Source organism: Marmota monax, unplaced genomic scaffold, assembly GCF_021218885.2.
Source record: "Marmota monax isolate L192 unplaced genomic scaffold, Marmota_monax_Labrador192_F-V1.1 WCK01_AAM20220418_F8-fsc00002, whole genome shotgun sequence".
NCBI lineage: Eukaryota > Metazoa > Chordata > Mammalia > Rodentia > Sciuridae > Marmota > Marmota monax.
Window position 1 is genome coordinate 38,039,107 of NW_026693571.1, and position 27,309 is coordinate 38,066,415.

General features: G+C 46.0%; 2 protein-coding genes across 5 annotated transcripts in view; one reads left to right on the plus strand and one right to left on the minus strand.

Annotated features, from left to right (window-relative positions):
* The window catches only part of Fhdc1 (FH2 domain containing 1), a 38,839-nt gene extending 20,738 nt beyond the window's left edge, over window positions 1-18,101 (minus strand). The window contains exons 1-4 of one of the 4 annotated variants that reach the window (XM_046458862.2): window positions 17,898-18,101; window positions 11,158-11,789; window positions 3,217-3,278; window positions 2,603-2,705 (exon numbers count right to left, since the gene is read on the minus strand). In XM_046458862.2, the coding sequence (XP_046314818.1) occupies window positions 2,603-2,705; window positions 3,217-3,278; window positions 11,158-11,652 (660 nt within the window). In that variant the 5' untranslated portion in view covers window positions 11,653-11,789; window positions 17,898-18,101. Of the gene's footprint in view, window positions 1-2,602; window positions 2,706-3,216; window positions 3,279-11,157; window positions 11,790-16,270; window positions 16,605-17,624; window positions 17,724-17,897 lie in introns of those variants that run through there. The other 3 variants (XM_046458859.2, XM_058583905.1, XM_046458861.2) reach the window with 3 other exon arrangements.
* On the plus strand, window positions 16,275-20,877 carry LOC124102726 (collagen alpha-1(I) chain-like). The gene is made up of 3 exons (XM_046459161.2): window positions 16,275-17,008; window positions 17,145-18,330; window positions 18,554-20,877. Exons 1-3 carry the CDS (start codon window positions 16,275-16,277, stop codon window positions 18,554-18,556), a joined length of 1,923 nt encoding a protein of 640 aa, XP_046315117.1. The 3' UTR covers window positions 18,557-20,877.
* Window positions 20,878-27,309: the final 6,432 nt, after the last annotated feature.

A 27,309-nucleotide genomic window follows, 5' to 3' on the forward strand; every position in this document is an offset into this window, starting at 1 on the left:
ACCGGGCTGAGCTGAGCACTTTAAATACACTGCCACTTCATTTCATTTTGCTATGTCTGAGCCGGGCGTGGTGATACATGGGGGGTTGGGAGGCTGAGGCAGGAGGATCAAAGCCAGCCTCAGTAACTTAGCGAGGCTCTAAGCAACTTAGTGAGACTCTGTCTCTAATAATTTTGCTGTGCCTGTGCCTGGCACACAGGACATTCACTAAAGGTTCAGTCCTATTAGTGCTGAAAATGAGCCCAGAATGACACACTGCAGCCTTACTAAATGTGGTTACACACACACTTATGCATTTATAAGCATATTTCTGCCACATTCCTAAACCTCCTTTGCTCAGCCTTGCCTCTTCCCTGGCCTCGTCCTCATCCTCCAACATCCAGGGGACCAAAGACTTGGCTCTGAGTCTGGGTGGTGCCAGGGCCACAGAGTGTTTGTACCAAGGCAATTTGTCCTTGGTGGGGGCATCAGTCACAGGGTGGCTTCAGCTTTCTCTGACAGCACAGATCCCAGAGTGTTTAGGGAGGGGCGTCCTGGGGACTGTCAGGGTGGGGAGGAAGCTCCCAGCTGAGTGTGGAGGGTGTGGTGAGCCAAGCCAAGAGTCAGTGATATAAACAAGAAGTGGGACTGAGGGTGGCCCTGCAGCAGGAGGGTGGGGGGAGCCAGCTGAGGTCTGGTCCCTTGGCTGCAAAGATGGCTGGGGAGCCCAGGCCAGCGTCCTACTTCAGTTGGCCAAGTGTCAGGGCAAGAGGGCCTGGGGGACTCTGGCAGACCTGGGGTGGGTTTTCCTCATCTGGCCCTTAACATCCTTCCTTTCTAATTAGATCCCACATTCAACTAAAAAATGATTTTCTCAAAGTTTTAAAAAGAGTTCTTTAAAAATGCGAGGGGTTTGACAGCTCATCTGCTTCTTTGAAAAACCCCTTTGCATTTTCTAATCACTTTTTGAATTTTAAAAGAGAGATGAAGATGTTAACTAAAATCAGGTTCCACCTCCCACCTCTTTGTGGCACGAAGGCGGCACCCTCCCTCACGCCCAACTTAATCATTTAGTTAGACATTTAGAGCGTTTCACAGGCACTGTCAAATTTGATTTTTGCTTAAAAAAAACAAAACCAAAAACCGATGAGGTCAGTTAGGAGGGGGTATAGAAAGCAGTCCTAAGGAGGAGTCAGGGAAAAAGCCCAAGCAGGAATAATATTTCGAAAGCAAATAAATCTCTTTTTGTTTTGCTTTTTTTTTTTTTTTTTGGCAGTACTTGGGATCAAATTCAGGGCCTTCTGCATGCTAAGCAAGTGCTCTACCCCTGAGCTGCATCTCTGGCTGGAAAGCAAATAGATCATCTTAAAATTCACATTAATTAAGTTCTATTTTTCATCAAAAATAAAGGAAAATATCATCACGGATTTGGAAGGTTTTATAAAATTATTCTGTTTCTTCCTATCAAACACCTAACAAAGAATTACCAAAAAAAAAGAAAGAGAGCGAGAGATTAAGGACTGTTGAGTGTGCCATGAATTAATCTGGAGTTAGGTTAATTATACTTAATTTGCAAACAAAAAACTTGAGGTAAAGAGTGAGCCTCAGATTATTAGAGATACCCAGATAAAACTAGAATCTGGTTACCCACTAATCTACACTTGGCATTAACTGAACATCAACCAATGTAAAAGAAAAAGCACAGTTTTATCTCTTTTCTTGTTATTAATGACATTAAAAGTCAAGCTCCATAAATTATGTCTGGGAAAAGGAGTTGGGGTGAGGAAGGGGGACCCAGCAGTCTGGGTGAAAAGAATAATTTATACAAAAGTCATCTCTTTTCCTTATAAAAAACATCACCCTTTATTTTTACTTACATAGAAAATATATTTGTCAGATTCTATGCTGTTTTATTTAAATGTTTATGAGCTCATGTGCAATTTCCTATTGAATTTTTCATCAAAAATAAAAGAAAATGTCATCACAATTTTGGAAGGTTTTATATATAAAATTATTCTGTTTCTTCCTATCAAGCACCTACCCACTCAATAATTAAGTTAATTTGATCCAAACAAAATAAATTACCTTTACATTATGGTACTTTTAGCTACCACAGCAATTTCTACTTTTCACTAAATTAGGTAGACATGATGTACTAACAGTTCACACAGCTCTCCTAATTACAGAGCATCTTCCAAAAATGATTGTTTCCTTTTCTCTTTTTAAAAAGTCTATGTATTATAAAATAACCCAGATTCACCCTAGGCAAAGGCCATCTTTAGACGATGGAAAAGAAAACTCAAAAATTTACTGAGCTCCCAGGTGCCAAGTACCAAGCTGGGTTTAGTCATCTCGGCAGCCCAATGAGGTAAGGGTCATTATCCTCGTTTTACAGGAGTTATGGACCTTGCCCAAGGTTCTCCATAAGGTATGGCTTGATCTGAACCAAGAGACTCTGTCTCTGTAAGTCTGGCTGTTTCTATTGGGTCACCTTTTATATTTATGGGGGAAAACTCTGGCTCTGGGCAGAAGAGTGCCCTTCCCACGTGAGTTCTGACACACGCAGAAATGCCAAGATTTTCTCGTCATTCTTCACACCCAAAACACACGCTAAATTCCTTACCTCTTCCAACTCTGGCAAAAGCTTCAGAAATTCTCGCAACGTCTCTGATCCGTAATGCTCACTCTTTCCTTGATGAATATCTTCCACAATGGACTGAGGAGACCTTGAAAAGATAATGAATCACATTCCATGTCACGTGCTTGGAGTGTCAAGAGGGAACAGGCCTGTGGAAATTAAAACACATCGCCTCCACCCTCCTTCCCATCCCAGCTCCCTCCCAGGTTCCTGGAGTTGTCTTTGGGGGAAGTAAAACAATCCCCTTTGGCTTCCCCAGAATTCCTACAGAGTCCCCTCCTTGGGAGTGCAACAGCAATTTGCCTCCTCAGTCCAGTCTCCACTGAAGGAGCAACACTACAGATGAATCTAGAACTTCCATGACACAACTGGCCTGAACGGTCAGTCCTGGCAATTCTCCTTACTTCAAGCAACTAGATTACGCTTTGACAGACACTAGCGGGCTCATCAAGCATTGCGTCTAAAAAGGACCAGAAGGTGTGAGGAATGTCTTTCACTCATATTAGAAGTTGAACTTCAGCTGGGTCACACCCACAGACTTTGATGTGACAGCCTGGATACAGATGACTAAAGCTTGAATGTGTGCAAAGAAATCTTACTTCTTAAATTGCTTAAGAAATATCCCAATGTTCATGTTCCGTTTTGCATCTAAGATGGTAATCTGGAAAAAAGATAGAGACACAGAAGATTATTAAAGTACAAATAAAAAGAGGAAAGAAGAGAATCAAACCCTGTCAAGATACAATACTAATAAAAGAATAATTACCAACTCATCAATCTAGTGATTAATAAACTTAATAATTTTATGAATATATTATTGATATTATCATCTCTCCAAACTTTCTACCATATATTTTTAAAATATAATAATGATTTTAATATTACATAGTTTTTAATATATGACATATCTCACAAGGTAGGGTACCTTTTGATATAAATAAAATACGATAAAGCTATTCTAATGTATCAGATTTAGGCTGCAATATTTAAACTGTTCAAAATTAATAATATGGTAGGATGTTATCAGACTAGAAATTAGAATCTTTTTTTTTCTTCTTTTTGGTTGCTGAATACTGAACCTATTTCTATCTCTGGAGGTAAATGCATGGAGGAAAGATAATCTACAATGATGACAATTTTTTCCATTTGTTTTTTGGTAGAGGGAGACTAGTTAAAATAGGAATGTTGTTATAATCCTCTTCCTTTCCAAATGTATGTGATTCATTGTGAACAAAAGAGAATCAGGTTTCAGACTAAATCTCTGGGTCTGCTTCTAAGTTTATAAGCAACAGCGAGACTGGAGACTGTTAACCTACGTTAATGTCACTTCCTGGCTATAAGGTTAAATTTTTACATGAGTATGGGTGCCTTCTTTTGAAGACTAATCTTAAACAATCACATTATTTACCAACCTAGGAGTTTATTTCGTGTTAACATGATCACCTGCCAGCCATAAAATAAACTCCTAAGTTAAAAGGACAGACTGCCTGGAATCCTACCCAGGGATCGCAGTCCAAGTTCAGTGTGAAGGGAGAGGACGGAAAGGGGGAGAATTTTTCCTGTCAGACTTAACAAGCTTTAAGGAGGAAAGTTGGTACCAAAGAGAGGAATTTCAATTTACAAAAACAGAAAATTATGCTTTTACTGTAGGTCATAAATTGAAAGATCACAAGTATGAGCATGCATATTGATATAATTATACACACATCTGAAAAACTTCTATGCATTCACTTCTACCTACAATGGAGAGAAACTCGTTTTATATTTCTCTAATGAAATCAATGCCTCCTGCTATATTTAACCCTTGCCTTAAGCATCCTCCCACCCCCACGGCTCCAAGCCCCACCCTCATCCTGTCCGCCCCTCAACACTCTGGGCTCTGTACAGTTGGCTTAGGTCCATAACCATTGTTGCTGGAAAAGCGATGGAGAAAATTACTCGTATTATCCCTATTTGACAGATAAGGAAACTGAGCCTCAGAGATAACATTTTATAACTTCCCTAAAGCAGTACTGGCATAGAAGTGCTAGCCTGGGTCTCTCCGATTCCTTTTCACTGTAGTTTCTGTTTTAGTACCAGTAGGCTTCCTACATAGTCCCAGTCCCAATGGGAAGGTTTCCACAGAAATGGGGGCAAATTTGTAGAAATCTGCCATCCACAGTGCCTGGAGAAGTCCCCTGGTGACCCCAGAGTTGTATCTGTGGGAATGCTGAGATACACATTCTCGGCAGGTAAGACAGCCTCCAGGGGCGCAGCCCACCATGCTCCACCCAGGGTAGCCACGGCTTGGAGGAGCAGTTGACTCCACAGAGCTGGCTGTGTTTCAGGAACCGGTCACCAGTTCCTAAGGAAAAACCCAGGCTGGCCTTGACCGAGTACCTTACAGAGAAAACAAAGCCTTGTGTGAAAATGAGACAACTGATAACATCCCGGGACAGTCCTGCTCTCTCCAGGCATCCTCAGGTTTGCCTAGTGCCTGAGAAGTCTCTTTCTCCTACCTTATCACTCCAGCCTTCTAAGCACTGTTGTAAAAGTGTTTGTTAAAAGTCCTTAAAGACAGTTATCACGCCACACCACGTGTAAATCAGCTTATCTCACTCCCCAAACACTGGCTGTTTCAGAGCTGGGCCATTCAGCAATGAATCCATTTGGGATTGGGTGATGACGTTTTGGAATCGTTCAGAGAGTGGAATCTGTACCTGGGATCCCACCTTGCTGGCTGTACAAATTGCCCCCAAATAGGGATGAGGCAACTCAGCCAAGGGCACTGTTGCCCATCCCTCCCACCAGCTCCAACTGACTCATAATCTACTCTTCTGGACACACCAGGGCGTGTAGACGGGGCTGATGGCCCCAGAAGTCAATGCTGCACCAGCAGGTTCAGGAGATGCACAACAGAGTCCATCAGCTCTCCCTGCAGAAGAGTGAGAACCCGGCAAGTGCCCCCTGCTCACTTCAAGGATCTCCCACTAGACTGTGAAGGGGACCTGGCTTTCAGTAACAGTGCCCCTGAAACTACCAGATGGCCCGGGTTGTGGGACGTCCTCTGAGGCACTGAGTGAGCAGCGCATGCTGTGCAGGGCAGGGTGTATGCTGTCTGTGAGTGGCTTCATTCCACCTCTTGCTAAAACTTTGGAATGAGATCACCTGGTTTCTTCTGCTGCCATTCTTGCAGCTTCACCTGCCATCAATCCATTGCAAAATCTGTCTCCCAGATCCTCCACAGGAAGAGGAACGTGTTTAAGTTGAAGTAAACGACAAATAACATTCTCTATTGAGAACTTTTTTTTTGTACTGGGTATTGAACCCAGGGGCACTTGACCACTGATCCACATCCCAGCCTGCCCACCCTCCCTCTCCCCCCGACTCTTTTTCTTTCCTTTCTTTCTATAGAAACAGGTTCTTGTTAACTTGCTTAGGGCTTTGCAAAGTTGTTGGGGCTGGCCTCAAATTTGTGCTTCTCCTGCCTCAGCTTCCTGAATTGCTGGGATTACAGGGTGCACCACTGCACCCAGCTATTGCAACCAATTAAGTGTTCAATTTTAAGTGCTATTAAGTACCCCCACCTCGTGCAACCATGACCAACATCCATATCCAGAAATTTCTCATCTTGCAAAACTGAAGCTCTGTGCCCATTAAAAATTTACTCCCCATTCCCCGCCCCAGCCCCTCTCTTTTCAATCTGAGTCTGAGTACTCTAGGTGCCTCTTATATGCAGAATCATACTTTGCCTTTTTTTTTTTTTTTTTTTTTTTGGTACCGGGATTGAACTCAAGGGAACTCGACCACCACTGAGCCACATCCCCAGCCCTAGTTTGTATTTTATTTAGAGATGGGGTCTCACTGAGTTATTTAGTGCTTCACTTTTGCTGAGGCTGGCTTTGAACTCATCATCCTCCTGCCTCAGCCTCTCGAGCCGCTGGGATTACAGGTGTGTGCCACAGCGCCCAGCTATACTTTGTCCTTTTATGACTAACTTATTTCACTCAGCATAATGCCCTCAAGGTAGAAAAAGAAACTTATAAAATTACTTCTGTTTCAATAATTCAAAGGTGGCTCCCTTATCCTAACACTAAATAGTGGCCACTTCAAATTCTGTAAGGCAAAAACTTTTAAAAAAAGTTTTCCTCTATCCAGATATAGAACTAGCATTTGGTCTTTGATGGTTTTTTCTTTTCTTTCTTATTTTTATACCAGGAATTGAACTTAGGGGCACTCAACCACTGAGCCACATCCCCAGCCCAATTCTGTATTTTATTAGTAAAAGGGTCTCACTGAGATGCTTAGCGCCTCGCCATTGCTGAGGCTGGCTTTGAACTCATAATCCTCCTGCCTCAGCCTCCTGAGCCGCTGGGATTACAGGCGTATACCACTGCTCCCGGCAGTTTTTTATTTTCTTTGTGGATGGCTGTCAACTAGAAACAGTTGCTCATCCTACTTTAGGAGACAAATTGAAACCCCCGTTGAAGCACATTAAAAAATAATAAAAATTTTGAATAGTCTATGTCATTCTCCAGTTCTGGTTGAGAGCAGATCCCAGAACTTCAGAACACAGAGGGATCATCACAGCAGTTGAGGAGGAATGACGGATCCCTGAATCGCAGTGTAGGAGAATAAAACGTCACTGCTTGTAAATTTACAGAAAGCAATCATCCTTCTATCCTTCCCTCCTCCTCTTCTCTTTTTCCAGCTGGAGATTTTATTATTTTCTATATGGTCCTCGTACGTTCAGTGTCATGCTCCTGACATCACAAGTGAATGACAGCAGGTTTCTCAATATTTGCTTTTTCTTGGGGAATCCTCATTTTCATCTGCTGTCACCTCAGAAGTGTGTCTGCTCCCTTGGTCCAGCTGACTATTCCACTACCTTTTGTTTCCTTTGGAGGATACTAACTGGCCAAGACATATATCCTTAAGAGGTGGTCAACTTGCAGAGGGAGACACAATGCTATTAAGGGGACCAACCAAGGGACATCTGTGACAGATGGACAGGAATCTGGCAACTTCTCATGGGATAAGATCAGCAAACTCTGAAAAAAAGGTGAGTCTGAGACCTTTTATTATGATCCCCAGTAATATATCTGTGTTATCTTCAATTACTTTATTACAGTTTAATTACCATTGTACCATCACATCTGTAATCGGTCTCAGGTTAATTTTTAGGTAACAAAGATACAAGGATGGAACTATTTCATAACCTTCTTCCCCCTATTAAATGTTCTAATTTGCTACTGTATGTGTAGTTCTATGTTCAGCCATTCCCACACCCAAATCTTCCCTGTCTTCCAGCAAAATCTCCTTCTGGGATGGAATGGAACTTATTTGTAATGCTTTAGAAACCCTTTAAAGTATAAGCCAATTGCATAATGTCAGCTGTTTCTGTGGGAGGTCATTACCCTGCGAGGGGACATAATCTGATCCTCTGCACGTCTGAACCTCGAGAATTACGGCCTGTGTTGAAACGTGTTGATGCCTTGATCCTAAGCTCGGGACCCGTCCTCTGCTGAACATGCTGTTCAATGTTCTCCTGTTTGCCCGGACGGAGGGTGAGGACTGTTACTTTTGACCCTGGACTCCACTCACTGCAGGGTGAGTTGGAAGGTTTATTGCTGATCTGATGTCAGATTACAACTCTGTTGAGTTATAACTTCTCTAGAAGAAAATCTAATGAGAAAAATAACATGCATCCTGTTCTTTCACTGTAAAAAGTATCTCTAATACTTCTGGCTGTATTGGAGAAAACACGAAAAATAGAAAATCATGCTGGATATCCTTCAAGTGCCAATGTTACCTAGCATGAACTTAAATAGGTCAATCTAAACTACTTATACCTGCACACTAAAGAGCTGAGGAGTTAAGATTATCTTGTGATACTCAGTCATGCTGATTTAATTTTCCTTTATGGTCTGCTGCCGCTCAGAGTAAGACCAACAAGTGTTGCAAGTACAGATCTTGCTGGGTGCAGTGGCACACGCCTGTAGTCCCAGCAGCTCAGGTGGCTCAGGCAGGAGGATCATGAGTTCTAAGTCAGTCTCAGCAATCTAGCAAGGCCCTAAGCAACTCAGCGAGACCCTGTCTCTAATAAAATATATATTTTTTAAAGGGCTGAGGATGTGGCTCAGCCTGGTTAAGCACCCCTGGGTTCAATCCCCCAACCAAAAAAAAAAAAAAAAAAAATACAGATCACATACCTGTATGTACTTCAGTGTTATTCACACAAGGCAGAAGCAACCCAATTACCCGCCAATGGATGAATGGATCAAGAAAGGTACAGGCGTACAATGAAATGTTATTTGGCCTTAAAATTCTGAAAAATGTGACAACATGGATGAAACTTGAGGACATCGTGCTAAGTGAAAGAAGGCAATTACAAAAAGATGACACTAAATGAGGTCCTGAGGGGAGTCAAACTCAGAGACAGCGGAGTGGAGTTGCCAAGAGGGAGCGCAAGGCGGACCTGGGAAGCTGCTGTCTGACAGGTCAGAGTTTCAGCTTTGCAAGTTGAAATAACACCGGAGACGGATGATGGTGAGGGACACACAATAGTGTGGATGTCCTTAAGGCCACTTAACTATAGGCTTACAATGGTTAAGGCGGCAAAGCTTGGATGTGTTTTGCAATTAAAAATATTTTAGGGCTGGTGCTGTAGCTCAGCGGCAGGGCACTTGCCTAGCATGTGTAAGGAAGGCCCTGGGTTTGAACTGCAGGACCACCAAAATAGATAAATAAAATTAAATTAAAATTAAACTATTTATAAAACCATTTTTAAAAACAGAAGGTCAAGAAAGAAATGGGGCTTAAAAAAAAAGAAAAGTAAAAACGTACACAGGGTCCAGGTGTGGAGGTAAGCAAAGAGAAAAATGTTTTTGCCTGAATTTTAGGATCTGGCCTGGAAATGGCCGATTCTGCTCCTGCCACAGCTGGGGAAGGATCCACACCTGTGTCTCTTTCCTCCCCCTCTCAGCGGTTCTCAATCTCTCTTCAATTCACAAACATAAAGCAGCACGTTCCCCTCCCTGGAGGGCCTTGAAATGCTGCAGTCCACAAAGGGCCAGCTGCCCTGGGGTGGCTCCTCCCCAGGGACCTGGCGCTAAACCCTGGCGTCCAGGCTCTTAACTGAGACACATCCCATCTCCACACGCAGCCCTCCAGTGGCTACTTCATGATCGTGGATCTCAGCAAGGACAGCCAGGACCACTTACAATAAAGAACCTCTGTTGGGGCTGGGGCAAAGGCCAGGGTACTAAGGAAGTGACTTCTTGCTCCTTTCAATGCTGAAAGGATACTTTAACAAATAAAGGGACTTTGCATAAGAGGAAGAGGCAGGAAGCACTGCTGGCACCGGGGTTCTCCTGATGAGTTCCTTCTCCAGTTTATTTTACACCTAAAGCTCCTAATCCCAGCGTTCCCAGCCTTCCATAATAAACCAACTCTTGGAGACCTCAACAGGGGATCATGCAACCAGCTTTCAGGGCCCCCCAGTGAGCCAAAAGGAGGAGTTATGCTCCTGAGCCAGAAAGAGAAAAGAGGCCAATAGTGTTGGCTCAAGAATTCAATAATGCATAGAGGGAATGCTTCATGGGGCCCTGCCCACTCTCTTATCTAGTCACCTCCATCGCTGACCTATTTTTCTCTGCTCCTTTACAACAGATTAAACAATGAAGGATTTATGTTATGTTGCCTCTCTCTCCCCTCTTTCCTTTTCTCCCTCTCCCTCTACTCGCTCCTTCCTTCCTTCAAAGCCTTCTTTCCTTTTAATCTCTGACTTTCTAATTTCTCCTAGCAAAGAAAGGGATTGGCTTTCTTGTTTCTAAACTGAGAGTACTGACAAATATAATTTTTGGTTGAGTTTCTATACTGAATGGCGGTGAGTTAATATCTTATAATTTAATAGCTTTTATTTCCTCTCAAAGTAAGGCATTGAGTGTGAACTGGAAATACACTTTTTTACAAAATCTACCCAAAAAGAGCTTTATGCTTTGGCTCTCTGGAAATCTCTCTTCCACAATGGTCAGAATTTAATTCCGATATTTGAGGAATAATGGCCATCCCAAACCACGTGTTGAGGGAAACTGCAGAGGAAAATCAGGGTAAAATGCTAGCAGTTGATGTCATTTAACAAAAGGCTCTTGATCCAGTTCATCCCAGATAACCAAGTTCAGGAGCCCATTTTTTTTGTTTCAATGAAGACTAACAATCCTGGACTCCGGCAGAACTTCTCCACCCAGGAAACCATCCCAGATGTGCTAGAGACAGGGCAGTGCTCAGAGGCCAGAGACCAAGGCCCCTAACTAGCATGCTCTCTGCATGAGGTCACAGTCCCCAGGGATGTCTGGGAGGACGCAGCATGCACGCTCTCAATACTTTTCCACTACTGGCTCTGAGTCCTCATATGAGGCTCTCTCCATCATCTCCAGGCCACATCCCCTTGCCTTCTCTTACTTCTTAGTGACATTTGGCAACTGTCTGAAACACGCAGGAATCATATCTTGAATGCAAACCAACTGGGCATGTGGAGGACTTCCCCCTCCCATTCTTACCTCTTCCCGAGCGTCCCTGAAGGATGAATTTAAAGGTCCTCCTCTCCTGGGGAGGCAAGACTTGGTGGTGTCTTCCTGCTGCCCAAAGAGCTCCTCGATCGTCCTGGCATCAATCTGGTAGTGGTGCTGCTGCCTGGCGGCCAAGGTCCAGATGTTGGTCTTGCCACGAACTTGCTCCTCTGGAATGGTTTTCCAAAAAAAGCTTCTCATCCTCTTCTTACCCAGGGAACTGTAGCCATTCATGTGAGAAGTGGGGGGTGGTCCTGGAGGGGGAGGGGGGCCAGGAGGGCCCCCAGGGAGCGGAGGCGGTGGGGGAGGAGTCGGTGAGGGGGAAAGTCCTTCCCCTGAGTACAGACATGGTGGAGGCGGAGGGGGTGGAGGAGGAGGTGGAGGAGATGCTGGGGATGACTCCTGCCCAATCATGAATCCAGCTGCCGTGGCAATATTCCCATTTTCCTTATCACTGGCCAGGGAGACACAATTCATAACATGCATAGTACTGTTGCCTTCTAAGGAGATAATTCCTTGACCTTGGAGAAGCAGACACAAACATCAACCTTGTGTCATGCTTTTTTGCCAGCAAGTTGGCGGCCAGGAAAAGAGGCAAGTGTGCGGCGTGTCATCTTCCAAACCTGCCAAGATAAAGCAAGTTTAAAATCTGCGCTGGCAAATGCTTTCATACCAGTTATCCCCCGCAGAGGCCAGAACCAGTCCTCCTACATGGGTGGGCATTCACGTCAAGGAAGATATCCCAAGGGGCATTAAGAGGAACTAATACTTCTCTGAATGTGAACCAAATTGAACCAGGAAACACTGCCAAAGTAGCATCAGTGAGTCCAATTTGGAAACCTTCCATTAATCAATACAGCGTATGTTTATTGAGAGCCTCCTATAGGTTCAGCAAGTACTGCTTGCTCTGTGAATCACTACTTGTTCACCAACTAGTTCATTCTCTTTTGGGCAATGGATACCCAACCCCTAGGGAAACTGCCCAAATTGCTGAAGCATTAGGTGTGCAGTGACCCTGCCTTTTTCCAGTCTGGACCTGTCTCCTACCAATCAGTGGCCAAAAGGCATCTTCCACCTTGAACACAACAGGTGGGGCAGTTGGTGATGATGAAATAATGGCCTAGCTCATTTCCCCGGAGTCAGGGTCACTATGTTCCTGCTCCACTGGGTGATGTGGCCTTCCCTCAGATAGAGAAAAGAAGGCCAGGCGTGAGCATTGCACATTCTGGGTCTAAAGCAAGCCTGACTGCTTACATTACCAGACAGGTCCCTCCACCTGGCCAGAGTTCAGTGTTCTTGTTTGTGAAATCAGGGGGATATGTCAAATGACCTCTAGCATCCCCTTCAACGCTGTCATCTTGCATTTGTTAAGCCACTCTGTGGAAACCATTAGAATGTGTCATCTACCTGTTCTGCTTCATGACACTAGCAAAGAAGAGATACACACAAGGGCATACTGTCCATATCCCATCTGCCAAATGTGTGTCCCTTATCCACATAACTCACTCTACTGGGTTCTTATGGACCTTTAAATGTTTGCTCTGGGGTTGCTATTGACCGGAAACTGGGTCAAAACAACTACGGTTCTTCTGATACAAGGATGCGCGTGATGGAGTAGGGGGTGGGTGAAGGGAATAAGTGCAAGGTGTCAAGAGAGCACCCCAACTATGGGGAGTGTGAGAAAGGGACTGCCTCCTCCAGATCACAAAGGGCCAAACTTACACACAGGGCTCCTGGGTGCAATTATCCTTTTATAGCATCGGTTGTTGGAGCCCAGACTTGATGAACACAAGTTAGTCAAACAATGCTGGATTACCCGGGGGTAAACTGTGTGATAACACTAATCAAAGAGATGTTTTACGTACAGCCACATATATGTCAGGATTGGCTTGGAAGTGAGAGAGGAGACTCTAGAACCCAGGTCTGCTACTTCCTACATACTCAACCAGAGCAGAGATAGGTTACTTAACCTACATTTTAGCACTTTTATCTACAAAATGAGGATGTACCTGTTTCACTGGCTTGTATAAGAAATGAGCTACTACATGCACAGTTCTTACCAAGATGCCTGGCACACAGCCAGCTATTATTAAAAACAATCACAAGCTGCTCATATGTATATATGATTTTCCTTTATTTTCACAGGCATTCCATTGGCTTTGAAATAAGTTTGGGGTTTACAGATAAAATGCCAAGTTATCTCTGGCTGCTAAAAAATATATTTTTAATATTCCCATTTTCGTCTATCAAAGTTTGTGGTTTATGAGATTTGTTCTTTTTCAATACTTAGTGATTGCATATTAAATTATTTCTTCATTACAAGAACAAATATTTTTATGAAACATTTGAGTATTTAAGGATGCTGGGAATTGAACTCAGGTATGCTGAGTATGGGCTCTAACACAAGCTACCCCCAGGGCCCCTCAAAATTTAAGTTTTGAAAATTTCTTATAATGTAAGTAGGAAATGTGATTTCCAACTATTCATAGGATACTCTAAAAAAGCTATTTTAGTCATTTTAATAAAATTTGGTGGCATTAAGTACATTCACAGTATAATGCAGCTATCAGCCCTGGATAACTTCTAAATAAGAAAAGTATGTATCCAAGTTGACTTACAGTTCACTTGAGAAGCAACTGGCTTTTAGAAGGAGTTTTCATAATTATCATTAGGAGCATAACTAGGCTGTTTTCATAGCTGGCATCCCTAAAGCAATGACTCATTGTCAATTACAGTTTATAGTTATATTTGAACTCTTCTTTTTTCAAGACTGCACAGGTAATTTTGGCAGTTTATCCTTATGCATTTTAAAATACTTCTGTACATAAAATATTTCATGTATAGAAAAACTGCAAATCCTCCAGTTCACCTCCAATTCCAGATATGCTGACATATTTATATATTATTCCTCTAAGAATGGTAATAGCTGTGGAGCAATTCAGTAGTAGAGTGCTTGCCTAGCACCCTTCAGGCCCTAGGTTCCAGCCCCAGGTGACAAGTTAAAAAAATCTCCAACCTAGAAAGTAATAAGTCATTCAGTGCTGTACACATATGTCATTAACACCTCCCCCATGCAAATGTAGAAATACTGATAGTGAGAAACACTATACACTCAAAGTTTGTACAACATCACTTTTAACACCAAAGTGCAAAAAGGTGCACATCTTTTGAGTATTGTGTTTTGCACAGAGGAAGTACCAAATTAAAAAAAAAAATGTTGTTAGCTAAGAGTTGTCACCCTTCACACTACTGCCCCATCTCTGGAAAGAATGCTGTTTTTAAAAGTTAAAGGAAGATGTATCACATTGTTTCTGATAAGTTGTCTGGTTAATTTTTTCCCAGAGTAACACACAAGGGTCCTAGCCCCCCAACAGCTTCTCATGAATCAGTTCACCAGTAATGATCAGCTCTGATGCTAACGCTTTTGATGCTAATGCTTTTACTACCCGTTAACTTCAATAATGCTTTCCCCTCAGGCAGTATTTCCAATGTCAAAGAGGTGGTAGGCAAAGAGAGTGCAGACAGAATTCTCTTTTTGCAGTCACATGAGTTAGGAGAAAGGATACACAAAGAACAATACAGATGCAGTGTACACTCTCAGGTACACCTGGAAAATGCAGGTGAAGCCACAGCCCTGACAGATGACACTCGCCACCTGTTTCTCACATCTTGCAACTGCCAGTAGGGACAATGGGATTAGACCTGGTTCTCTCTGGGACATGCCAAGTATCCCATCAATCTCCCTAGGATAGGCAGAGACAGGCTAGTATTTAACATCTCACCTACAGTATGGGGACCTCAGCAGCAGGGAGGATGGTTGCTGATGCTGACAAAGACTCTGCCCTGAGTCAAATGCAGAGCTGTCATGATTAGGCTCTGAAGCTGATAACTTGCTTTCAAGTCCTATAGAATGCTAACCATGACCCAACAGAGGTGGGCTTAAGTGATGGATGCTCCAGGGGTGGAGGGCTGTAGTTCAGCTGAGCATCTTTTAACCATGTAAAATTTCAATAAGGCAATACTATGATCATGCATTTAATCAGAAGCATTTAATCAGCAAGCAAAGGCTTAGAATGAGAATGTTGCTAGGGGTCTTCAGAGAAGCTCTCCGTGGCCTCATAACTGCTTTTTAGCACAAGCCTGCACTGCTCTGTCCTTAAGAAACATCCTGAGGTTCCATTCTCTTGAAGGGAGTGAGCAGGAGAGAAGAAAGTAGAGTATGGAGGCTTCCTCTCACTGTGCCTTTCCTGAAAGAGGGTCAGGCCAGCACTGTTGTTCAGCTTGACACTCACCCCCTTGGCCAACAATAATCAAAAGGAAAACCAGTGCCAGAAAAATCTTTCTCCTCCACTCCTGTGTCACAGATGATGTGGGGGCAGGAAGGACTGGCCCACATGCTTCTGAAGATGAACCTGGGCAGAGAGAGCCAGGTTTGGTGAGAACAATGCACACCTATTTTAGCTGGGAGAGAAGAAAGGATGGGGAAAGTTCAGATAATTCTAAAATGCAGAATTTTTGTTCTCACTGCACTTCGTCCTTAAGAAGTCTCCTTCACCAGGACATGTCTTTCAAACCCTTTCTTAATTACTAAGCAGGCAATGTCAGTCTGAGCAACCACACAGCCGATCCCACTTAGAAAGTCCAATTTAGCACTCAGGCCAGCAGTGAAAGAAATAAAGAGAAGGCATTTCCAAGACAGCGTGTGTAATCCCTCGCATCACATAAACATTCACAGCTGCCCTGACAGCAACACCCCAGAGCACAAGAACGCCTTTTCTGAATGTGCACTTTCAGTTTCTTCTCTTACAGTCCCAAAACCCGAGGTGGAGGGGGGGAGCACTTGAGTGCCAAAGGATGCTCTTGAGAGAGGGAAGGAAGCGTTAGCTACTGATTCCAGGAAGACAACTTTAGGTCAGCAAAGGGGGTCACAGACGGCCGAACTCAAGGAGTCATTTCTGTGCAAACAGATGTTTGAACATTGACACGACTTCTCGACTTCTCAAAGTCAATCTGGACACACGTTTCCTAGGTCTTTGCTTGGAGAGAGGTTCACCACTTCCTCAGTCTCCAACCCGGCGCCCCCTCCCCTGCCCGAATCACTCACCAAAATGCCAATGGCTCGGTCACCTCCCTGCACACCCCCGGTTGGCAGGGGACACCTAGCCGCGCTCGTCGGGATCCCGGGGGAGCAGGGCTCCGGGGCAGCGGAGGAAACGCGAGTGGGCGGTCCCGGGCCTCGCAAGCCCCAGCGACGTCCTTATCTGGGCCTGGCGGGAGCGCGTCTCGGCACTGATAACCGCCCACCAGGGCCGCCCGGGCTCTGCCGCCGCTGCCAGGGGCCCCGGAGCCCAGGAGAGGGGCGCGCTGGCAGTGCGGGGACAGGGGGCCGGGAAGGGCTCGACCCTCGCCTCCCCGGGGCGCGAGCGGTCGTCTCCCCTCCTCCCGCAGAAGCCACTGCGACGGCCGCCCCGCCGGCTCGCTCCTCCCCAGGTCCCTCCGGTCGGGGCGGGCCGAGGGGTCGCTCCGCCTGGCCCGGCGCCCCCCACCCACGCGGACCCGAGTGCCCGCCCCTCTGCGGGGGCCGCGGCCCAAAGGTCCCAGAGATGGGGGAGGGGGTCAACGGGGGAGGTGTCGGGGGCTTAAAGAGAAAGAGGGGTCTTCCGGTCTCGGCCACCGCTCCGGGCTACGCCCCCTCCTCGGACCTTGGCGAGTACTCTTCCCGGGGTCCCCGGTCGGGGAGAAAAACCTCGCGGTCGCGCTCCGCTCGGCCCAAAGGGAGCGGCGAAGAACCGGCGAGGAAAACGCCTAAGGGAGGCTCCTGGCGATTCCAGCCGGGGAGGGGGTCGGGGGTTAAACCCGGAGCCCGCGTCCCAGACCTGGCGACCTCCCGCGTCTGGAGGGTGGCGACCCGCCAGCCCACCGGTCTCCTCCTCTCACTTGCCCAAGCAAGGGGCGCCACTTGGGACGTGAACTTCCAGGGCCAGCAAGCCGGAGCCAGAACCGCCGCTCCTCGGCCCGCGGCGCCGGACTCGGTCCCGCCAACCCCGCACCCACGGTCGCAGGGGCCGCTCGCTGCTGCGGGCGCATCGGGTGCCGGGCTTCGCTCTCCCCGACGAGCAGGGACACCCTACAGTCGTGGGGAAGCTCCCTCGGCCGGCCCGGATCCGACCCGCAGGCAGCCCGCAGGCGAGCCGGTTCTCCCGCTGCAGGTCCAGACCCGCGCGTCTACGCCTCAAGCAAAGGGTCGCCGCCCTCTGCGGCCAGGAACGGGTGGCCACCAAAGTCACCCGGGGTCGGGGACGGAAGGAGCTCGAGCCTCCCCCGTCCCCTTCAGCCTTCGCGGGGAGGCTGGAGAAAGGCAGTCCCGCGCCCCCCGCCGCCCCCCGCCGCCCGTCGCGGCTCCGAGTCCCCGCGGCCCCACCCCGCCCCCTGGGCCGGTGGGCTCGGCGCTCACTCACCGCGCCCGGCTCCGGCCGCAGCCTGCAGCCGCGGTCTCCCGACGCCGCCGACTCCCGCGGGTCACTGCAGGCCCCGCCGCCCCAGGACCGCGAGGGGGCAGGGCGAGGCGGAGCGGGGCGGGGCGGAGCCGCTGCCTCAGGTAACAATGCTGCGGACCGGGCTGCTCCCCGCGCCGGCCGCGAAGGGCAGCACGCCCTTTCCTGCTCGGCGGCCTCCCCCGCTCCCCTCCACCCTCTGGGCGCCGCCGACGCCGCCACCGCGCTCGCCTTCACCTGCCCCGGGCTCTCGGGTCTTGGAAGCCGCGCTCGCAAGCTGTTCCCGGCACGCGAAGACGGATGCGGGCTGTGGAGGGAGGTCGGGGAGAGGGAGACGGAGATGGCGCGGCTTGGAGTGGAGCCGGGTGTCCTAGTGGAACGGGCGAGGGAGGCGCCACGCTGGCTTCGGAGCGGGCAAGCGGCTTCCACAAAGGAGCCTCTGCCGCAGCCTCCCGGACACCCTCCCCTGCGCACACGCGCGCGCACACACCGCACACACTTCAGCAAGCACGCACACCCTCCAGCACACTCACGCATCCCCGCGCGCCGCAGAGCCTGTTTCTCCCTGGAGCACTGGGCAGCACTCGGAGGACTGTCCCAGCCCGGTGGCCGAACTTTGGCGGGCCCGAGCTTCCCCAGCGGTCCGCCCCTTCTTGGGGCCTGCCAACCTGTAAGTTTGTAGGGTTTTTTTTGTTTATTTGTTTGTTTGTTTTAAATCTCAATGATGGTAACAGAGGAAACTTCGCGTTTTATTAAAAACAGAGCAGAAAGCAAAAGTCTCTTCCATGCCTGGGTGAACGGACTGACGCGGTCTGGGGAGCGCTCCTCCTGCTCTTCACGGGGGGAAACAGAGAAATCAGTCTAATCTTTTTTTTTTTTTTTTTCCCCTCCAGTGACTTGTGACGCCAGGCAGTGAGAAGCGAGTCGTCAAAGAAAACTCACCGGGCAGATCGGCCGGCGGAAGTCAGCTGCCGAGTGGGGAGGCGCCCTCTGCGGGGATGAGGTCATCGCCACCTTTGACTCGGTGATCCCAGATAACCGACCAGGCTTTTCCAGGCTCAGGTGCCTGGGGACTTCCTCCTTCTCCACCTGGTCCCCGGTGCCTGAACCCAAAGGACAGAATTCCTCGCATGCTCCTTGGATAGAAAAAGAGGAACTAGTAATGTAGACCAAGCGACCAACCAACTAGACCCCAAACCTGCTCACCAGTAGCCCGTTTCTTGGTCATGGGTCAGGTGTACACTCCGAAAAAGAAACGGATGCTAGTAAGATCATGGAAAGGCTCGAGAGTCGGAAAAGGTGATTAACGACAGTCCTGTGTTTTATACTGATATTAATCCCAAATGAATATTGACTCGAGTGGCAAAAGTTGACTGACAGGGTGCCACAAGTGAGGAACGGTTGGCATCCTCTACCTTTCTTTCCCGGCTGCGAGGGGGGCCCACACCTGCTGCCTCTTCCCACTCCTCCAGCCCTGGGAACATGGCCGCCCAGCATGCGCTCTGAATCAGTCACCTTAGCCCTGTGTAGAGAGGCTCACCTGTGATCCCAGCTGCTGCGAGGCAGGGGCAGGAGGATCACTTGAGCCGGGAGGTTAGGCCAACCTGGGCAACAGCCAGACCCCTGTCTCAAAAAAAAAAAAAAAAAAAAAAGATATCACTAAGTGGTCAAGTTGGGCGACCCACCCCTGCCTCTCCTCCCTCTGATCTCTGCAGGGTCCTGCCATCTGCTTTTCTGGCCTTCCCTGAGGACCCTTCTTTTCCTTTGAGGGTGGTCATAAGCCTCTTCCAAGTCTTGATCTCCCATCATCCATTATTATCGCAAGCCAATTGCCTTTCACTCCAACCTGGATGGTCCTGCTTTGGTGGGGCTTGAAGCCTACAACTTGTGAGGGAGGTTTTTAAAGCACAACAATAAAAACTTACAAACAAATGCTAGGTATCTGTCCTTGGAAGGGCCCAGGGAAAATGAGGGACATGGAAACGGAAAGGTCAAAGCAAATTCACTCCTTATTTTCCCACTGCCAGGGACTCTTGCTTCATATTCTTTTAGTTCTAAAGTCCGAATTCAGTCTATAAAGTGTACTCATCTTTCTGTCAGAACTGATCCTCTTCCCTCCCTCCTTTACCTAAGTGTTCCTTTGAGGTTTTATGTCTTGTTTTATTTCTGCGATTTGAACTCTGGGCCTTACTCTCTACTACTGAGCTATGCCAACCTAAAAGCTGGTTTTTAAAGGTCAAATGCCAGCTTTTCGTTTGGGGGTCTCTTTCTCTCTCTCAATTCCTTATATCCATGCAGTTGCCAAGTTTGCTGTTCTTTCCCAAGTGATATCTGTTAGTCTAAGCTTTATATCCACTGTCACCACACTCCCCCAATTAGAGGAAGGGGGACCTGAGGTGTTTTGGCTGTTGGCCATGTTTCAGGCATCTTGATTGTTATAATCCTGGAAACCCCACTTCCTGTATTTTTTTAGCTTAGGGAAGTTAAATTGGATGTCTGCACCCACTACCTCAGTAGTGTTCTTTCCCCTTCCCCTCTCTCCTCCCTAAATCCATCTTGAAATTGCTCTCAGATTACTCTTTTGTAATTTCATCACATGACCTATGTGTTCACATCACAACATGTTCTATAGTTCACATGGCACCTTCAGGAAAAAGGTGGCGTTCTTCAGGCTGATGGTAGTGTTCTGCCTTCATCCCCCACAATCTGGTGGGTCCCCTTTTACACAAGCAGCATGGCATGCTGCCCCAGAATGTGTCCTGCTTGATTGGACTCCTTTTTTGTATTATACACATTCGGAGGACAAAAGGTACTTGAATGAAGCAAACAAAGCACAACTCTCAGAAGTTCTTTTTTAAAATTATTTTTTAATTTTTAAAAAATTGAGACAGATTCCTTGCCATGTTGCAGAGACTGGTCTCCAATTTACAATCCTCCTGCCTCAGCCACCAGAGCTGTTGGGATCACAGGTGTGCACCACCACACCAGGCTAGAGTTCATATCTTGATGCATTGGTTCTAAGGCTGCAAATCTAGAAAACAATTTATTCTTCATCTACTCGTCTGCTGATTGTTAACTGTACCCTCATCTCACCTAAGTTTGCACCTGCCAGGAAAGAGCTTCTGTCCATTCACATCACAAAAATGTGCCAACCTGCCACGCGTGGTGGTGCCCACCTGTGATCCCAGCAGCTCGAGAGGTTGAGACAGGCAGACTGTGAATTCAAAACCAGCCTCAGCAATGCTGAGGCGCTAAGCAACTCAGTGAGACCCTGTCTCTAAATGAAATTCAGAAATAGGGCTGGGGATGTGGCTCAGTGGTCAAGTGCCCCTGAGTTCAATCCCTGGTACCAATAATAATAATAATAATAATAAAGTGCTAACCAGCCTGAAAGCCAGAAGGCTCCTGAACCTGCGCCTGCCCAAAGCTGAGTGGGGTCATGGGATCTACTTCCTGGCTTGGTGGTGGCTGCTGTTGCCAGTGCTCTTGAGCAGAGGGCCGTGTGGCAGCCCTCACTTTCCCAAGCAGGTCAAGCCTCTCCAAGTGTGTGTACTAGTTATGAGCGTGGCCCAGGCAACGCGGGCCTGCAGCACGTCTGTTCCCCTCCTCCCTGTGCGCTGCTCTCCCCTCCCCTGGCTCTCCTTTCCAAAGCCTGTCTCCTTTCCCCAGTTCATTTTCTTTCTTCTTGCTTCCCTCAGTCCCGAGGAGCTCTGGGTTTCTGTTGCATCAAGTATTTTGGTGTTTCTTTTCCTTTTTTAATTTGATTTTATTTTTTCTTTTTAGTTATACATGACAGTATAATGTATTTTGACATATTGTACACACATGGAATATAACTTCCCATTCTTTTAAAAAATATTTATTTTTTAGTTTTAGGTGGACACAATATCTTTGTTTTAAATTTATGTGGTGCTGAGGATCAAACCCAGTGCCTCACGCATGCTAGGTGAGCACTCTGCCACTGAGCCCCAGCCCCAGGCCCTAACTTCCCATTCTTGTGGTTGTACATGATGTGAAGTCACACTGGTCGTGTATTCATATATGAACATAGGGAAGTTATGTCCATTCATTCTACTGTCTTTCCTATTCCCATCCTTCCTCCCTTCCTTCCCTCCCCTCAATCCAATGAACCTCTACTCCTCCCTCCCCCTCCCTTCACCTATTGTGAGTCAGCATCCACATATCAGAGAGAACATTCGGCCTTTCATATTTTGAGATTGCCTTATTTATTTTACTTAACATGATAGCCTACTCATTTACCGGCAAATGCCATCATTTCATTCTTTATGGCTGAGTAATAGTCCATTGTGTATATATATATATATATATATATATATATACCACATTTCCTTTATCCATTCATTTGTTGAAGGACACCCAAGTTGATTTCATAGCTTAGCTATTGTGAATTGAGCTGCTATAAACAGTGATGTAGCTGCTTCACTATAGTATGCTGATTTTAAGTCTTCTGTGTGTATACCGAGGAGAGGGATAATTGGGTCCATGGTGGTTCCATTCCAAGTTTTCTGAGGAATCTCCATACTGCTTTCCAGAGTGGTTGCACCAATGTGTAGTCCCACAAGTATTTTGTATTTGAAACTGTCATTAGGAGCCACTAAACAAATCCTAAGCAGAAGAAATAGCTTTAACATACAACACAACAGCATATCACTTCTTTAGTTTAGCTATCATCAAAAACAATTGTGCAAAATGCATCAAATTTCAGGATCTATTCTAAAGAATCCCTTGGAGTTTTTCAACAGACTTACTTGCTGAAGGAATAACTCTATGAGTTGACTCCAATGTGTCCACACACTGAAACCAGTTCCTTGACTATAGGAGTGAAGCAACCAATTCGTTTTAAATCTTTCTCCTTCCCTGACTCCTTTCCCTCCCTACTTCTTTCCTCCTTTGGCCTCTTTTTATGATACAGACTGGGATTTGCTTCACCTCATCTTTTCATGTTTATTCTTCTTAAAACATACATCTGATGAGGTCAGTTTATCCAGTATTTAGATTATAGGTTGCATCATTATCTCTTAAAATTGGAAACTGCAGAAAGAAACAAACTGCCAACTCTACAGTTAACAGACTCTCGGACAAACGCAAAGACTCATCAATTCACCTTCCAGCAACAGCCACTGCCTAGAGAAACTTCTAGACTCTGATTCCTTCAGAGTGTGGAAAGCATACAATCAATAAATCAGAAAAACTGTTACTGTCACTAGAATTGGTGTGACTTATTGGCAGAATGCAAATGTCATATTCCTGTAGTTTTCCAAACCACTTTTGAACTGACAAAATGATATTTTATTTTTGCAGGCTAAGAAATTTAAATAATAAGTGGCCTTTAAATATAGTACACAATGACTAGGCTCTGATCACTAAGAGGGTAAGCTTTTTTTTTTCCCCCTGAATGCTAAGTAGTGGTTTCAGAAAGTTTTAAATAGAAAATGCTTTCACCCCAGATGGTAATATCCATGGCAGCAGCAATAGCATCTCTCTTGCCCTAAGTTCAAGTTCTTCTCAATAACAGGACCTGAAATCCAAGGCGAACCTCGGCAACTTAGTCACAAATTAAAAAATGAAAAGGGCTGGGGATATAGCTCAGTGGTGGAGTGCCCCCAAGTTCCATTCCCAATACAAAAAAAAAAAAAAATGGTGCCTGGTTTGTTTGAGAGTGGGAGAGACTGGAATGGGACAGTGAGATCCCTGATGACCCTTTTTCCCACCTGTCTAAATTTATTTGGAACAAATTGTCCATTTTCTCTTTTAGGATATGGGTATTGGGTGTTGGAAGCTGGGGGTGGAAAAAGAGACCAAGGAAAGAAACCCTATTTATAGCAGGGAGTCTTCATCCAGAAAACCTTCAGTTAGACCTCTTTAGTTTACCATCAGTTCAGCGCTTAGAAAACCACTGATTCAGTATTAGTCACCAATGTAGGGTCTGGCTGTCACACCACTGAGCAGAAGAATAGCTTTAACATGCAACACAACAGCTTACCGCTTCTTTTGTTTAGTCATCATCAAAAACAACTGTGCAAGTCTGAGGAAGAAGAATGAAGCTAACTGAGTAGGTCAGAAGCCAGTTTCTTTTGCTACTGGTTTTAACTGTTTTCAAGTTGTTTACCCTTCTAAGAAGTTAAAAGAGCAAATAGTAATTTGAAACCCTAACCCACACAGTATAAGCAGTCCCCAAACAAACCCAATGAATCAACAATATTGGTGTGTGTGCGCGTCTCTCTCTCCCTCCCTGGAGGAAGGTACAGGGCATATGGAGGCAGGCGAAAGGACCTGTTGTGATTTTGCAACTTGGAAGTCCTTTTTGTGCCCTTGGGAATTGAGTGTGTACTTAGATCAGTGGAAAAGCTCCTGACAATTTGGTTGCACAAAGTTTCTATTTTTATTAAGCAGGTAAATACTTCAGGTATAATAGCAAAAAGTGAGGCCAGCCCATAATAATCAGAGTTTTGATTTTTTTTTTTTTTCTGGTGCTGGGGATTGAACCCAGGGCCTTGTGCTTGCTGGGCAGCAATGAGAATCATAATATTTTTCAAGCAGATTTATAGAAATAATGAAAATGGACCATTTTTGGAGAAAGTAAAAGGGGTAAGCTGTTTGCTGGAAATACTGTTCGTCAAGTTATGACTGGTCTTGGACATGAAGAGAATCCCTATTAAACACGGTGTTGCAATTAGCTCATGTTGCACCCTTTCGTGGGCCTGGCCAGACTAAAATTAAAGGCGATTCCATTGAGGTTAAACCTAGGACTTCTTTCATCTTCACTCCTAACTTTCTGACCTCCTGCTGACAAAAAGAGGGTCCTGCATTTCATCTGAGAGGTTTGGTATTAAAAACTTGACTATTCAAATTTTAACCTGGATGAAAAATAACACCCTCATATTTCTAGATCCCTTTTATGTAGTGCTTTTGCGCATATGATCAACTTTGGCCTGTTAGAAATTAAATTCTGGTTCAGTAATAAAGTAGCCTAAAATTTCTGTACAAAATATTAGATTGGTGGTGATTTCTCAGGACTAAGCTAGAAAAAAAGAACAGTTTTACATTTAATTTTTTTGAAGTGTAGCTGGTTTTCTAAGCAATCTACTAGGTTCCTACTCACTCCACCCAGCTGTTGAAGACAAAAGATAAACAAATTTCTGAATTTTGGTTTTGAATATGCCAGGCTTCCTGTGAGATGCCTGATAGTGTCACTGAAGGGTAAATGGCATCTGTTACATGGCTGGGGAGAGCAAGGGCTGCAGGGGAACCACGGAAACACGGGACATTTCACTGACACTGTAAATGGAATTATTTTTATGCTGGAAATAGCTCCCTCCCTCTGACACACACACACACACACACACACACACACACACACACTGCAGTTTCTCTTCCCAGGAGAATTGAAAACTCTCTTGTCATAGATCATTATTTACCCCAAATTAGGGGTCACAAAGACCCATTCTGTTTGTAATTTTGAAAGGAGTCTGAGGAAAGAAAAGCAGAGAAAATTCTAAGTGCTCACACACACATCTTCCTTCCCACCCCCACGCTCTCCATCATGAGGATTTGCATGTACCTTCCAGCTCCACATTCTATCTTTTGCAAGTGTGCAGTCTTCACGGTTTGTCTCAATAAGAGACTGATTTCCAAGGGTGGCTACTTGCCCGCTGGGCATAATCAGGTTCACCGTATCTCTGGTTGGAGGGGAAGGCAGAGAAATGAATTCCTGCAGCTGATCCCCTCCACTGACCACAATCACGAAACAGGGGGAGGCCTGTGATCCCATACTCATGGTACAGAGGCTGCGGAAGTCACCAGACGTCCTAGGCCCTTCTTTTTGTGAGGAGGATGGGTAGAGAGGTGCATCCTCAAGAAATCAGAGGGGCTAAATGAGGAGGCCTGGAGGGAAAAGGAACCAGGGAGAGGGAGCTCATGACTCTTCCCCATTTTATCAACATCCAGATTTTTAACAAAAGTCACCCATTATTCTACATTTAGTCAAACCTTTGGAGAAAACCAATAAATGCACTTTGTGTGTGTGTGTGTGTGTGTGTGTTTTCTGCACAACAAGCCAATTTCTTCTGCATTAGGCTGCAAAATCGATGCTGCAATAAAGGATTGACCTGCCAGAATTGTTTTCAAGTTCCAGAAAGCCATTCCTCCAGATTCTAAGGCTACTCTGGGTGGTCCTGACACACCCACACACCCCGGTCCTCACGTGCCTCTAGTTATAATCCACACTCTGGGTAACTAGTGATTACTTTCTTTTCCTTCTAGAATATAACAGTGCTTACTTAGGCTGACTTCCAGATCAAAATGAAGGTCATCTGTTAGACAGCAAAATCTTCTAACCAAGAGTTCTCCCCAGGGAACCTAGAAGGTTCTGAATCATTCTGCCACTTCGATTGTCCACTAGGTAAAAAGGAGTGAAGCTTTCTACGTTGGATGGACTGGTGGAGGGCGGGAATGTGGATTGAAAGTCTATGAAGAGATAACATTGTGCTATATTGTAAGATTTGATTTTTGAAAGGTTTAGTTTGGCAGCATGGATAGGACCATTGTGACAGATCAAGCTGCTATAGCAGGATGGTAAAATGAACCCCTTTGGCCATACACACACACACACACACACACACACACACAGAAGCACACACATCTGTATAGAATCAAGACTTCCTATCTGGAGTCAAAGCTTCCATATTCAACCACAGAGTATGTTCTCCAGTGAGGCGCAGTGGCACATGCCAGTAATTCCAGCAGCTCGGGAGGCTGAGGCAGGAGGATTGTGAGTTCAAAGCCAGCCTCAGAAAAAGCCAGGTGCTAAGCAGCTCGGTGAGACGCTGTCTCTAATTAAAGTACAAAATAGGGCTGGGAATGTGGCTCAGTGGTCAAGTGTCCCTGAGTTCATTCCCTGGGAACCCCCTCCCCCAAACAAAAAAACGAGAGTATGTTCTTCATACTGCTACCTCTCTCCCCCATACCATTCATTCCTATGATTTGTGTCGACTTTCTCTCCAATAAACCAAAATGTGTGAGGGTGAGGCTGTCTTCTTCATCTTCAGATCTCAGCAGCCAGGACTCTAAAAGTGGCCGAGAGTCAGTGTATCTGACACCTAATCCTGAGATCCTCATCACTAGCAAAGGACACCAATGGACCCCAGAGTCAGTCCCGGCCGGAGGCCCCAGCAGTGCGAATCATTACTGAAAGCATCGAGTGCCTTTGACATGCCGGCCACAAAAATGTTCCAAATGGTTCTTGCCCTCCATGAGCTTTTATGGTCCTGAAGGGACCAAAGACTCAAGCTCTTTGAAGCAGCAGGCAAGTGGTGAAGACAACAGCAGGCGTGATCACATTTTATGGTGAATGAAGCAGCATCGACCTGCACAGGCCGATTGAGTGAAGCCTTTCATAAGAAGAGCTGATGCCTGACCCAAAGCAGCGCAGCCAGTGTCGCGCTGGAAACCAACTCCAGCCTGACACGGTTTGGGAAGAAGAGTGGCGGGAAGTGAGCTTCTTCTGTTGAAACTTGATAAAAATGGAGAAGCACTTCAGAACCAAAGCATGTAGCTCGAACCTTCCACTTTTTTTTTAGGGCTACATAAGAGTTGGAGACCTGATTTTTAAACCAGGTGAGTCTACGTA